The sequence below is a fragment of the Panthera leo genome, chromosome B4 (genome assembly GCF_018350215.1).
Source record: "Panthera leo isolate Ple1 chromosome B4, P.leo_Ple1_pat1.1, whole genome shotgun sequence".
NCBI lineage: Eukaryota > Metazoa > Chordata > Mammalia > Carnivora > Felidae > Panthera > Panthera leo.
The window spans coordinates 94,582,047-94,597,681 of NC_056685.1; the positions used below are offsets into that span (position 1 = coordinate 94,582,047).

General features: G+C 41.3%; 1 protein-coding gene across 1 annotated transcript in view; it reads left to right on the plus strand.

Annotated features, from left to right (window-relative positions):
* KCNMB4 (potassium calcium-activated channel subfamily M regulatory beta subunit 4) overlaps positions 1 to 15,635 on the plus strand; it is a 62,375-nt gene that overhangs the window by 23,135 nt on the left and 23,605 nt on the right. Inside the window, exon 2 of the mRNA XM_042947167.1 lies at positions 4,776 to 4,903. Coding sequence (XP_042803101.1) covers positions 4,776 to 4,903 — 128 coding nt within the window. The remainder of the gene's footprint in view (positions 1 to 4,775; positions 4,904 to 15,635) is intronic.

Sequence of the window (15,635 nt, forward strand, 5' to 3'; positions counted from 1 at the left end):
AAAAAATACTTGAATTTTGATTTACAGGCATTTTTCCCAATGTAAAAAAAACAAAAACAAAAACAAAAAACTTTGCTTCTAAAAATCCACCAACACTACCTCAAAGTATCCTAAAGGCAGGATGCCTGGGTGGCCCAGTAGGTTAAGCGTCTGACTCTTGATTTCAGCTCAGGTCATGACCTCACAGTTTGTGGGATTGAGCCCCAAGATGGGTTCCTCACTGATAGCCTGGAGCCTGCCTGGAACTCTCTGCCCCTTCCCCACACATGTGTGCTCTCTCTCTCTCAAAAATAAATAAACTTATAAAAGTATCCTAAAGGCAAGGAATATTTCTTTTTTCCCATATGAAACCACAACATATCTACTACACACTCTACTCACTCACTGAAAGTTTTTATCTGACCTTTCCAGAAACATGTGGATGTGACTTCTGGTCAAATCATAGAATTGTCATTTGGTGGGGGCATTTCTTTTAAACCCATCCCGCCCCCACCCCCCCCCACCCACCCCCGAAAAAAAAAACAAAAAACAAAAAAACAAATAGCAAGGCTTCAAACTGAGTTAATTTGCAAAATTTAAAAATCTGCCTTAATTACATTTGGTGCTTGTTATTCCCTAAAATGTTTAGTGAACCCCTTGTGCTGAGCGTAGCCATTGCAAAAAACACTCCAGTGGATTTTTGTTTCACACTTCTTCCCTTCAAAGAGCACAATCAGGTGCCACCTACTCTCACTTGATACACTCACTGACCATGGTATAGAAAAAAAAAATGTTTTAATAGAAGTAAAGGAAATGTCCAGCACATTGTAGGAAGTAATAAAAACATGGCAGAGGCTGCTTATGAACACTAAGCTAAGTACAGGTCTCCAAGAAAGGACCTACCACAACTGTCCGTTTTGCTGGCTGGAATGGTTGGCTCAGTCAGGCTTCCCAGCCACTTCCCCAGTGCTCAGGATCTCTTCTGGGAAAAATACTGCAACAGTGTAGTCCTGTCTTCTGCTGGGTCCTATCTTGATGTACTTCCAAGAAGAGAATCATAGAAATATAGAGCTAGAAATTATTTTGGAGATTTTACAGATGAGAAAAAATGAAGTCCAGAAAACAGAAGTAATTTATTCCAGTCCAAACACCCAAGAGATAGTAGGACTGGAGCCCTATCTACTGGCCTCCATGGCTTCTAAGCCTAACAGCTGCTTTGGCAGAATTCAAAATTCAGGATTTCACAGAAAGCTTTAGCTTTATATGTCACACTGTTATTTACTTATTTATTTTTAAATTTACATCCGAGTTGTTAGCACATAGTGCAACAATGATTTCAGGAATAGATTCCTTGATTCCCCTTACCCATTTAGCCCATCCCCCCTCCCACAAGCCCTCCAGTAACCCTCAGTTTGTTCTCCATATTTATGAGTCTCTTCTGTTTTGTCCCCCTCCCTGTTTTTATATTATTTTTGCTTCTCTTCCCTTGGGTTCATCTGTGTTTTAAAGTCCTCATATGAGTGAAGTCATATGATATTTGTTTTTTCTCTGATTGACTAATTTTGCTTAGCATAATACCCTCTAGTTCCATCCACATAGTTGCAAATGGCCAGATTTCATTGTTTTTGATTGCCGAGTAACACTCCATTGTATGTATATACCACATCTTTATGCATTCATCCGTTGGTGGACATTTGGGCTCTTTCCATACTTTGGCTATAGTTGATAGTACTGCTATAAACATTGGGGTACGTGTGCCCCTTCAAATCAGCATACCTGTATCCCTTGGATAAATACCTAGTAGTGCAATTGCTGGGTTGTAGGGTAGTTCTATTTTTAATTTTTTTTTTAATGTTTATTCATTTGTGAGAGACAGAGAGAGATAGAGTGAGTGGGCAGGGGTAGAGAAAGAGGGAGACACAGAATCTGAAGCAGGCTCCAGGCTCTGAGCTGTCAGCACAGAGCCCGACACGGGGCTCGAACCCATGAATCATGAGATCATGACCTGAGCTGAAGTTGGACACTAACTGACTGAGCCACCCAGGCGCCCCTCTATTTTTAATTTTTTGAGGAACCTCCATACTGTTTTCCAGAGTGGCTGCACCAGCTTGCATTCCTACCAACAATGCAAAAGAGATCCTCTTTCTCCACATCCTCACCAACATCTGTTGTTGCCTGAGTTAATGTTAGCCATTCTCACAGGTGCGAGGTGGTATCTCATTGTGGTTTTGATTTGTATTTCCCTGATGACGGGTGATGTTGAGCATTTTTTCATGTGTCGGTTTGCCATCTGGATGTCTTCTTTGGAGGAGTGTCTATTCATGTCTTCTGCCCATTTCTTCACTGGATTATTTGTTTTTTGGGTGTTGAGTTTGATAAGTTCTCTGTAGATTTTGGATACTAACCCTTTATCTGATATGTCGTTTGCAAATATCTTCTCCCATTCTGTCGGTTGCCTTTTAGTTTTGCTGATTGTTTCCTCTGCTGTGCAGAAGCTTTTTACTTTCATGAGGTCCCAGTAGTTCATTTTTGCTTTTGTTTCCCTTGCCTCCAGAGACGTGTTGAGTAAGAAGTTGCTATGGCCAAGTTCAAAGAGGTTTTTGCCTGCTTTCTCCTCAAGGATTTTGATGGCTTCCTGTCTTACATTTAAGTCTTTCATCCATTTTGAGTTTATTTTTGTGTATGGTATAAAAAAGTGGTCCAGGTTCATTCTTCTGCGTGTCGTTGTCCAGTTTTCCCAGCACCATGTGCTGAAGAGACTGTCTTTATTCCACTGGATATTCTTTCCTGCTTTGTCAAAGATTAGTTGGCCATATGTTTGTGGGTCCATTTCTGGGTTCTCTATTCTGTTCCATTGATCTGAGTGTCTGTTCTTGTGCCAGTACCATACTGTCTTGATGATTACAGCTTTGTAATACCGCTTGAAGTCCGTACAATGTTATTAAGAGAACACTAACTGTATGTACAGAAGGTAAAGATCCAGTTATCCAATCATTAAAATAAGATTTGCATAACATGTTGTGGATTTGTTACATATAACAGAAAGTAACCAAATTTACTAAAATTTGAAAATATTTCTGTGTTAATTTAAAGAAATTTAACTACTATGAAAATGGCTTCATCATCTTGAATAAAAAAAACTTATATAAGTGTGTTATTATTAATTCTACCAGCATTTTTGAGATTTCACTATTACCACGCATGGCCCTAAGTGTGAAGATGCAGGGGGAAAAAAAAAGAGCCCTCTTCCAACTTGCCAGCAAATTGAGGAAGCTGATAGAAAACAAACCAGTGGGATCCGGTGATTACAGCTGTGGCTGCATGGGGTATGATGCCTGTGGCAGGAAAAATGAGGGGGACTTAACTGTCACGTAAGGAAGAGAAGGTTCCTCCAGACAGATGCCCCAGAGCTGCATCTTGAAAGAAGGGGACTAAAAGGAAAAGGGCATTAAAAGAAAAGAGAAGAGCATGTAGTAGCCAGTAGGTGTGATAGCACGTGGAAGATCTGGGGACTGTGTGCTTCTAAATGGCTGCATCCCACAGGAGGGGGAGGGCAGATCCTGAAGAGGGTTGTACATCATACTGAAAAGTTTTTATTTTAACCAGAAAATAGTGGGAAGGTGTTGACAAGTTATATGCTGTAAAATAATGCGAATCAAATTCTACTATAAAGTCACTGGTTTGGTTTTGTTTTGTTTTTCTTCTTCTCAACATCTGAAACTTTGATAGAACATCTGGGAGTTGAATGTGATAAAATCACCAGCATCCAGCTGTAGAGTGGACAGAAATCTCAGTTTCCTCATCTGTAAAATAAGAGATCATTTTAGGGTTGTTGTAAGAAGCACATGGTTAAAGCCCGCTAAGTATTTATTACAGTGGCTGGCATATTGTAAACACTCGATAAGGGTAAATTTGCACTGTGATCATCATTATTATAAAACTCTGAATTGGAGGGGCATCTAGCTTGCTCAGTCAGTGGAGAGTTCAATTCTTGATTTCAGGGTCGTGAGTTTTTGTCCCATGCTGGGTGTGGAGATTACTTAAAAAAAAAAAACCAAAAAAAAAAACCCAAACCAAAAAAAAAACCTTAAAAAAAAACCTGAATCAGAGAAAATGGATTAGAATGCTAATGGTTAATTTTAACATCTAGAGTTAAGAATAATTTTCCAAATCTGCTGATTCTGAATTGCTTAGAGTAATTGGGTCCCTTCAGAGAGAACTACTTTGTTAGAGGCAGCGCTAGGAAAAGGCATTGGTTAGCAAAATGCATTGATTATGTACTTGGGGGAGGAACTTTTCTGCTGATTTTATTGTCCAAGAGAATGTAAGAAAAGAAAGCTTGAGTTTCAGCAGTTGAGAGCAGCATCTGAGGAGAGCCAAGTGCTTGATTTGGGAGTTAAAAGTGGAAGAGGAAAATATCAAGGTCCATAGATAGCAACTTGGGATAAAAATTAACTTTTTTTTTTTTTTTGCTTGGCAGGCCCACAGAAAAAAGAGAGTATATTATGCTTTTAATTTGCTATTACATTGTATCTAATTGTTTATAATCTATTCTCATACTGTAATTACTGAAGATTATTTTTTGCTACATTTTTGTTATTGGAATATTTTCTGTAATTGTTCCAAATTGAAAATTTGATATATGGTTTAACAATTTCACTTTGGTTGTATTAAAAATTAGGTAGATCAGAATTAGATTTACCATGTGCATAATACCATCTCTCTATTAAAAAAAAGGACTACCTCTCAACGTTTTGTAGACTAATAGTTTTATTTTCTGTGTTCTGTTTTGTTAGTGCTCCTATATTCCTCCCTGTAAGAGAGAAAATCAGAAGAACTTGGAAAGTGTCATGAATTGGCAACAGTACTGGAAAGATGAGATTGGTTCCCAGCCATTTACTTGCTATTTTAATCAATTTCAAAGGTAAGCCGGTATTTACATGTGCATATTAAAATGGTTTGTAGCCTTTGTAGTTTATTACAAAATAAATCGTGGATTGTGCCCACCTGACAAAATATCTGGCCTGGAGATAGTCTCAACTCTTTCTATCATGGAGTTAGGGAAGCCCCTTACTCTACAGGTGGGGAGGTAAGTGAAGAATCTGCAGGACAAAGAGAGAGAACTTGTGTCATGGCGCTACCCTCTGGATACCCTCAGAATGCGCTTTCAGATTGGAACACTAGATACTAGTGGTATTTCCTGAGAATTACAGATTAATGCACATCAACTGAACCACATGTGGATTTGCGAGCATTTGGGGGCGCAGCAAATCTTTCCTTTTCCTTTCTATTCCGATGAAGTATCACGAAAATGAGTTCACACCATGAAAACTTACTTGACTTAGAGACAACTCACATTATGCCATATGACCACAGATCGCTGAACTAGAACACTATGGTACCCACCCCGATTAATCATACTAATTTATTCATTAAACATTGAATGTTCACAACTCCTTGCAGTACTCTCCTCTTAGATGTTCCGCAGTTACATTAAGCTCTCTTTTCCTCCCAGAGTCCCTCTTAGTGAAGGGCACTCCCATCCACTTGTTTACTTAGTCCTGAGAACGGTGAGTAATTCCTAATTTGCATTTCTCTTTTACACACTATAACTTATATTTGCCGTCATGCACAGTGACTCTTGTCTGCCTTCCCTCTGCCACTGTGTTACTTCAGATCCACATGATTTCTCAGCTCCAACAACACAAAAGTCTTTTAACCAGTCCTTCCACCTCCCACCTGCCCCCACTCCAAGCCTATTCCTCATGCTGCTGCCAAGGCAATTTTTCTAAAACATGAATTTAATCCGGTTACTCCTCATGGTTTTCAAAGTAAAGTCCGAACATCTTGGCATGGCACATGCATCAGGTACCTATGGTTGCATAACAAACCACCCAAAATCTAGTGGCTCCCTACCACAATGACTTATTATTTCTTACAATTCTGTGGGTTGGCTGGGAGGTTCACCTGCAGTCAGATGATGGCTGGAATAGCTGCGTGGGCCAAGATGGCCTCTCAGGCCCAGCACTTGGTACCGGTGTGGCTGAAGTGCCTCACTTCTCTTCCACTGGCTTCTCATCCTTCAGTAGGTTACGTCGCCTTCCTTACAGTATGGTAGCTTCAGGGCAGCATTTCTTTTTTTTTTTTTAATTTTTTTTTCAACGTTTTTTTATTTATTTTTGGGACAGAGAGAGACAGAGCATGAACGGGGGAGGGGCAGAGAGAGAGGGAGACACAGAATCGGAAACAGGCTCCAGGCTCCGAGCCATCAGCCCAGAGCCTGACGCGGGGCTCGAACTCACGGACCGCGAGATCGTGACCTGGCTGAAGTCGGACGCTTAACCGACTGCGCCACCCAGGCGCCCCCAGGGCAGCATTTCAAGAGAGCCAGGCCCTGGCTCTGGAACTTACATAACATCACTTCTGACACATTCTATTGGTCAAAGCAAGTATGAGGCCAGCCAGATTCATGAGGTGTGAAAATCAACTCTGCTTCTTGAAAGGAGCTGCAAAGATCTTGTGGCCATATTTAATCCACCACAGCATAGGCTCCTCAGGTTCTTGCCCCAGAGTACCATCTTCCCAGCGTCATCTTTATGCCACTCTGAACTATGTGCAGTTCCCAGAATATCTTATATGTTTATATCCATGTCTCTTTATTTGTTTCTCCTGCTTCCCGACTGCCTTGATGAAGACCCCTTTTCTGAGCTGTTTTCCGTGATGTCCAAGTTTGGGTTAGTTGTATATACTTGGGATGCCATCTACTGCATGCAGACAGAAAACGGACTCAAAGTATCATAAACAATTGGGAAATTTATTTTTGCATACATTAAGAAATGCACAGGTAGATCAACATTAGGGTTGTTTGATGCAGTAACCTAACAGTGGCCTCAAGAACCCAGGTCCTTTCTGGATCTCAGATCCACTCATGTTTACGATATGCAGGCATAGCAGTGTCCAAAGGCCAAAAGAAGACTATCTCTTTTGGTATGTTTTTCTTGGAATTAGTAAAGCTTTTCTCAATTTCCCATAGCCGACCTCCCCTTAGGTATCCTTGTTTAGAATGAGTTCTCTTGCCTACTCATAAACCAGTCACAAGAAAGAACAATCAGAATGTACCACTGAGTTGGGGACCGGGCAATATCTCCCAAGCTGGATGGAGAAAGGGTGCATGCCTGAGCAGACAGGAATGAAGAAGAAGGGACGATATGTTGTGGAGCAGCCAAAAGTGCCAGTTACAAGGTGTGTTTTCCATGTTCTGTTTACACAGCTCTATCCTGGGGTTTGCAACCCTCATTTCACATGACTATGTCAGAGGAGCTTATCAAAAAAAAAAAAAAAAGCACCACAAACCCAATGAAATTAGAATATCTGGTGGTTGAACCTAGGCATTAGCATTTTAAAAAAATTGACTTTAGGGATTCTAATATACCACTAGATTGAGAGCTACTGCATTATCCTTTCACTTATCACTCTCTACTGGAATCGTCTATATACCCATCTCCCCCACGAGACTGTATACTGGTTAATGGTGTAGCACATCCTCTTTGGCTTTATATCCCCGGGACTTAGCGCAATGCCTGGCTCTCAGTTAATAAAAGTTTGGTGAATTAATGAATGAATGAATGCAATGTGCCAGATTAATAAGGAGGAATTTTGGGGGGAGAAACTGGTTCTTATGCAAATAGAAATTTGATTTCATCAGCTAGAAATGAAAGCGGGGAAGACCTTGAAGATGGGATGGCTAAAGAAACCAAGGCTTGACAATATAGATACATAAGGCGTGTAGGTTATATAATAAGGAGTGGTGAGTAGTTCTAACAAACGGGGCTTAAGTCCCGTGTCAGGCTCTGCACTGAGAGTGCTTGGGATCCTCTCTCTTCCTCTCTCTCTCTCTGCTCCTCCCCTGCTCACCCTCCCTCAAAAGAAATAAAAACTTAAAAAAATAAGGAGTGGTGAATTTGTAAGGTGGAAAGGTAGCTTGAAGTTAGATTTCTAAAGGGTCATAAATGCCATACTAAGGAGGTCGTCTGTTATATGGGCAATGACAATTTGTGACAAGTTTTTTTTTTCTTTTTTTAATCAGAGATTGACCTGAGTGGATATCTGATTTAGAAAGTAACCTGATTTAGAAAGTAATCTGATTTAGAAAGTTGAAAGAAAGGAAGGAAGGAAGGAAGGAAGGAAGGAAGGAAGGAAGAAAAAGAAAGAAACCAGTTTGATTGTTGAATGTGTATCCGAGGAGAATGATGGAGAGTTAAAGGCAGAGTGCTCTAGCTCAGAGACAGGCAGGGGGTTGGGGAAGTAAAGAGAATAGTGAATGAAAAAAAAATAACCTTTATGAGTGGCTACTGCGTGCCAGCCATTGTGAATAGCATTGCGTTTAGCTCACCAAATTTCTTATAATAGTTCTAATACTAGCTCCATTTAACATATGAGGGAACTAAGACTTAAAGAAGTTAAATAACTTGTCCGATGTACACAGCTATTAAGTGAAAAAAAAAAACCCAAAAAACTGGAATCCAGTTCGTCTGATTTCCAAAGCTCCTCCTATTATCTTTCTGCTGGTCCTCATGAAGATTCTGGAGGGCCCAGATAAGGGCAGTGGACGTGGAAACAGCTCACAGAGGGTACATCAGGAAGATGTGTGATAGTTACAAGCAATAGAACTTAATGTAAGTGCTGAGGAACAGGAAGGTGTCACATTTGCCTGGGTGTGAGAAAGGACAGTCCAGCTTTGTGCTGAATTTGAGGGACTCATATATCCAGAAGGTGCTTGAAAGAGTTAGAAATGCAGACTTTTAGTTCAGGAGTAGGAGGTCAGAGCCAGTGTTAGGTCTGGGAGTCACTGGCACAAAAGCTATTAGTGGAAGCCAAGAGAGAGAATGCACATAATAGGGGCACATAGAGAAGAGGAAGGTTGACGGTCTTGAGATCATCTGCACTGAAGCTGTAGGGAGAAGGAAGGTGGAGGCAATGGCCAGATGGTGAGAGGAGAGTCAAAAGAGCGCAGTGTCTTGGAAGAGGTAATCAAAAAGGACTACTGAGTGGGGCGCCTGGGTGGCTCAGTTGGTTAGGCAGTTGACTTTGGCCCAGGTCATGATCTCACAGTTCGTGAGTTTGAGCCTCATGTCGGGCTCTGTGCTGACAGCTTGGAGCCTGCTTCAGATTCTTGTCTCCCTTTCTCTCTCTGCCCCTCCCCCACTTTGACGTGCATGCGCTCGCTCTCTCTCTCTCTCTCTCTCTCTCCCCCTCTCTCCCTCTCTCAAAAATAAACATTTCCAAAAAAAAGGACTACTGAGAACTCACTGTTTTTGGCAATCACAAGTCTGTTGGGGGGGCACCTGGCTGGCTCAGTTAAGCGTCAAGTTTGGCTCAGGTCATGATCTCGCGGTTCGTGGGTTCGAGCCCCGCATCGGGCTCTGTGCTGACAGCTCAGAGCCTGGAGCCTGTTTCAGATTCTGTGTCTCCCTCTCTCTCTCTGCCCCTCCCCTGCTCACACTCTGTCTCAAAAATAAATAAACATTAAAAAAAAAATTTTTTTTTAAAGTCTGTTGGTGATCTTTGTGAAAATAGTTTAGGTGCCGTTTCAGAGCACCAGGTTAGACATCGTTTTATATTGGCCTGAGGGAAGAATGTGAAGGCATTAATAAGTGCACAGTCCTCTTTCCAGAAGTTTGCCATGTCTGGACAAAGAGTTTGGGGAGGAAGTGATTCAAGGGAAGCAGGAATGGATTCAGAGAAATGAGACTGCTATAGACTAAAAGTGAGAAAGAGACGCTGTCCTGTTGAACATAGTAATGAGGCGAAAGTGGAACACACCCTGAAGAAAATGAGACAGGATGAAATAGAAAAGATTAAGGGAGTAGTGGTATTTTTTTCTGTGAGGTTGAGGCCCTGTAACAGAGAATAGGCACCAGCAGTCAAGATGGTTTGATTCTGAACCCACTACTGAATGAATCAAGTGATCCTTTAAGCTTCCTGCCCTGGGTGAGGAAGTAGTCTCAGAGGTCAGGAGCTTGTGCCTGAAGTTGGAGGTGGGCAGGGGCGGCCCCTCCCATGGCTGTCTTGAGCAGCTGGTGGTTGTCTTAACAAACTTCCCTTCTCAGGCATTTCTAAATTTTTTTTTAAAGTTTATTTATTTTGAAAGAGAGAGAGAGAGAGCAGGGGAGGGGTAGAGAGAGAGGGAGAGAGAGAGAATCCCAAGCAGGCTCTGCACTATCAGCATGGAGCCCGATGTGGCTTGAACCCATGAAGCAGGGAGATCATGACCCAAGCCGAAACCAAGAGTTGAGTTCTTAACCGACTGAGCCACCCAGGTGCCCTCCTCTCAGGCATCTCTAAAGGCTGCCTCCCCCAAACACAGTTGCCTCCTGTGGGCATGAATTCTGAATATCTTCAAGTCCCCACCAGGAAGGACTATCTTCCGGAATGTTGAGAACTACCCGAGGGACCCAGCCTTACATCCTATGCTAACTGTTAACTTGAGCAACAGGAAATGTTAGCCCTTCATACCTCCTCTGGAACGGTACCCATTCCCTATCCTCGCCTCCCTGTCCCATTCCCAAGCTGTCAGGGTGTAGATAGAAGTGGGGGCAGTCTATCACAACCCAGAAGCACTTGAGACATGATTTTAAACGACTCTGGGAAATCAGAAGTTGGGAGTTTGGCTCTTGCACCACGACATATGCAAGAGGAAACGAGCGATGGTTGGAGGTGTGAAAATGGCAGCTCCCCGGTGCCGTCTACTCTCAGTACACTTTTTACTACTGCTCAACATGAAATAAAAATAGATTTACTGTAGAGACTCCCAGATGCTGTCGATAAGATGAACTTTATATTTAAAGTAACCTTTAGATTTCGCTCAAACGCAGGAAATTAGGGAGAATGGTTACCAAGAAGTTTCCATTTTCGAGAAAAGGATGGTACAGTATTTTAAAAATCGAAGACAAAGATGATTGGAGTCTCAGCTTTCACTGCTTGTCTTAATTAGGAGAGTTCCACTCAGGAGTAGAATCTGCAGTGGCCAGAGCAGCCACCAGGAACCCTGCCTGTAATGGGAGGCCAGGCCCAGGCTCACCTCTCTTCTTCCCCCCAGGAAGGAGGCCATAGAGGCGCTTGGGGGATGGCACTGGCTGCTTCCATTCATGGTCTTCCCATATAATCTTTCGGCTCATTGCTTCCCTCCGTCTTGGGGCTCATGATCTCATTCCAATGTGTGGATTTTCTTTTTACACCATTTTTACATAGATAAGGTCACATTTACCCTGCTTATACCTTTTTTTTTGGACTCTCAGTCTTTCCCTGGCTTATCCTTTCTCAGGGGAACCCAACTCACACCCTCTTACCGAGTATGCTTTGAAATCCTCATTCCATTGACTGGAAACTTCTCTGCAGTCCCAGGCTTGCCATAGAATTCTCTTACTTCATCTTTGCTTGATTGGCTTCACGTTGAAGAGAGCCTGTCCTTGGAAAACCGTTACTCTTTCCTCAATTTCCTCTGGGTAAAAGGGCCAGGAGGAGTGATTGGTCTTTATTTTTTGAACTTTTCCTTTTAGGGGGAGCAGAATGGTTTCTTTTTCTTGCCAGTTTACTTTTTGATATTTTATTTTACCCTCCTAAGCGGATAGTATTCACAGAGTGTACAGAGGAGGCACACACACACACACACACACACACACACACACACACACATCAAACCAGTCCAGCCACACCACCTCAAAGTCTTGAATTCATTCTCTTGGTTCAGGCCCTCACTCTTTCTCATCCGGATTGCTGAAGTGATTCTCAACTATCCTTTCAGCTCTTGGCCTTTCTCACGTCCTCACCCACACTTCACAAAGTTTTGTTTTGCTTTATTTAAACCTCTGTTTGCTCTTGTCATAATTCTCGATTATATTTTTCTGCCTTCTTATTGTCATAGGATAAAGATTGTGCCCTCCCCATTACAGCTTCAACTTCTGCTATTTAATTATGTGCCAGTTGTGGGGAAACAAAAACAGAACAGCAAGGGGAAGAAAAGCCAGCCATGAGCCGTACCTTCATGGAGCTCAGAGTCTGTGGCCACAGCATCAGACAGATAATGACAAAGTAGGGTAGATGCTCCAAAGGAAAAGTGAAGGTGCTACTGTGAGATATTGTCACAAGGTGGGGAGTTTCCGAGGCCTGTACGAGTAAACCATAGCTAGGTGGAGACCAGCGGATGTTCAAGAGTTAGCTAGGTAAAAGGGGAGGGGAACACTATTTCAGAATGAGACACCACCATTTGTAAAGGTTCTGAGGCAAGAAAGAGGTTGGTGAGTTTTAGGAACTGAAAGCCATCATGGCAGGGAGGCTGTGAGTGAGAGGGAGCATGGTGAGTGTTGACACTGGAGAGAGAGTAGACAGAGTTTAGGTTTCTCTTAAATGCAGTGAGTAGCCAGTGATGGGTTTGGAGGGAAGTGGTGATGTGATCTGATTTAAATGTTTCCACTTCTATTCAGCTGCTCCATTTACCTCAGAGAACTTTTTGTTTCCCATGCACGCTAATGCCTCTGCCCCAGTCCCTTCCCTCTTCCCTCACCTGGGGACACCTTCATCATTTTTTCCACTTCTAGGATTCAGCAGAGCGCAGTTATGTGGAAGGAACCCTGGACTTAGCCACTTCCTAGTGTGTGTGGTCTTGACTATGTTACTTTAACCTATCTGTGCCTCACTTCCCTTTGTAGAAGGAGGAAATAATAAAGTTACTGTGAGGTTATTAATGAAAGGCCATGGGCCTCTCCTGTAAGAGCATTTGCTATTATTATTTTTACTGCTATAAATAAGATTTTCCTCAAATGTCACTGTGTAACCTTCTCTTACCTTTTCGAGTCTAATTAATTCCTTCCTCTTCTGTGCTTCCACACCACTATGGTGGCTTTTATCGCACTGTTATGGACTTAGTTGAATATGTGCCTTTCTCCCTCTATAGATTACTAATCCCTTAAGGACAGCCATGATGTGGGATCAGGCATCTGGGTTTACATTTCTCCTCTACCAGTTATTAACTGTGTGACCTTGGGTAAATTGTACAACTTTTTGATCTTGGTTTCCTTATCTATAAAGTGAGGACAACATTATCCATCTGAAGGATTTTGGGGGGTCAAGGTCATGTCTGCACAACAGTGAGTACTTAGTAAATGTATGTGTTTCTTTTTCCTTGCCCGGCAAATTTCTAACTACCAGGGTAGAAGCAACTATTCAGTGAGTTGTCTGGTTATTCACTGCATTCAGCTGTGAGGCATGGAATGAATAAACAATAAGGATTTTTTTAATGAGTAAAGCAATATAGAACACACACACAAAACAACTCACAAGAAGAGATTTTATTGTTAAATAAAATAAATATCTCGTACTTCTGATACTGGACAGATAGATCCTAATTTTTAAGAGATCATTGAAAGTATGTTTGTCCTATAGTATATATGTTTAAATTAAGTTTACCCTTAGCATTTTAGAGGAAGATGGACATTATGGCCTGACCTGAAATTGAGGAGAGTGCTCTTTAGAACACAGTTTGAAAGCCATTAATATAGAAGATTAAAAGCAACCAATTAGACTAGGACTGCTCACTTACTTAGGGCTTAGTGTTCTTATCTATAAAATTTGATAGACTGATAGATTAAATGATCTCTAAGATTCCCTTAAGCTCTTGAATTTTATGGTTTTGTGATTCTCTGATTTTGAGGGCTTGTACAATTACAACAGTTTAAGATGCTAGATAAAATCCAAATGGTGAAAGAGAAAGAAAATTAGCAAAGGACTAAGTGGTTAACTGTCTGGAGCCATTTAATGGGGGAGGAGACTGTCTTCCTACCTCCACAATAATTGAGTTTCATAATTATGACACTGAGTCATTGAAAAAGGTTAAATTTGGTTCAGTGTACTCTCCTTAAAAGGTAAGGAAATGTGTAATGCATTTTTGGAAATATTTTTACCAATAATATTTTAGCACTGTTGTTAGTTTTTATTCAACTTAAAAGGTTAAACTTCAGTTATTTGGAAAACTCACTTATGTGAGTATTTACTTTCTCTCCCCTAGAAATAAACAATATCATTTTAGGGGCAACAAAGATCTTCTTGCTACAAAATAGCTCATCATTATTATATCATGATTTCACCCTTTTCAGTGTCCTAGATTTCATCCATCAAATTACCACCACTTCAGTCATTTACTCTTTCATTTATTCAACAGGCATTTATTAATCACCTGCTATGTACCAGACAGAGGTGGTCAAAGATAAGATAATAATACTTTATAGGAACTCACTGACTAGTAGGAAAGACATTTATGTAAATAAGTCATTGGAATACAGTGTAGTAAGTTCTATAATAATGGGGAGATCTCTATCTCTATCTCTACCTCTGTCCATATCATCTATCTTATGAAAAGTTTGGGTTGAATTTTAAAGAATGAGTAAAACTTTTCGAGATGAATGAAGGCCAGGGAAAGCAATTTCAGGGAAAATGATAGCATGTTCAAAAGCATTAAGATTTACAGTATCACGGGCAACTGGAAGAATATGTAAGGAGCTTCATATGCTTGGAAAGTACACTTAGGGGGAAAGTATAGATGAACCTGAAGAGGTTGAATCATATATGCTAAGGGTTTGAGACTTGATGTGTGGTGGAAGAATGACAATGACATTTGTGTTTTAGAAAGACCCATTTGGTGGCTGTGTGGAAGATGGTTTTGTACCAGCCTGGACAAGGGGTGAAAAGAGCTTGGGCAAAGGTGAAATTAATGGAGGAAAGAAGGGAGGGAATGGACACGAGACTTTAAGGAAGTGGAATCCACCGACTTACAGATGCGCATGATGCATGGTAGGGCTGCAGGTTAAGAAGAGGAGGGAATTGGATGACTCTGGCTTTCTGTCCTGGGTGACTGTTGGAGGCAACATCAACTGGGGGTTTCTGGGAAAGCTTCTTCTTTCCTGATATAAGTACTACTGCCTCCTTTTTCCACTCCCTTTGTTCTGGCAGAAAAGTGGAGAGACGTGGCTTGATGCCAGGAGTGCAGAAACCATTGGGTAGCTTTGAGGTGATAAGCATGAGGAAGGACGTCCATGTGTTGAGGAGAGTAGAGCAAAAAGATAGAAAGAGTCAGCCTTCTGGCACCATCATTGAGCAGCTGCCCCTTCCCTGGCCTGCTGACCTCTGGATTTCTTGTTACGTGAGACAGACACCACTTACATGCATGTATACATGCCTCTACATATAACCAATATGGTAAAAAACAATTGGTCAATTGTAAGTGAGTCTTGCAATGTCTTTGCATTTGTTTTTGACTTCTGAGGCCCTAAAACCAGATTTCTTCTAATATATTTATATGATGAATTTGTTTCACTGGCTTCTAAGTTTTCCTTTGGTTTTTTATAGGACAAATTACTAAAAGAAAAAGCCTCGTCTTTACTGGCAGATCTCTTGGGATACAGATGGGGGGAAAATGTGTATATAAAGATAGGAACTGATAATTTGAACAAATGCCATAGGGAAATTTTATTGAGTTGTGGATGAATTACTAAATACTAGACTTGATATTTGGTAAAAATGCAATTTTTAATAGAGCTTTTTACTTTGGGTTACTATTTACTCTGAAAAGTATTTCTTATAATGTACCATTAAAGAAGAGACTG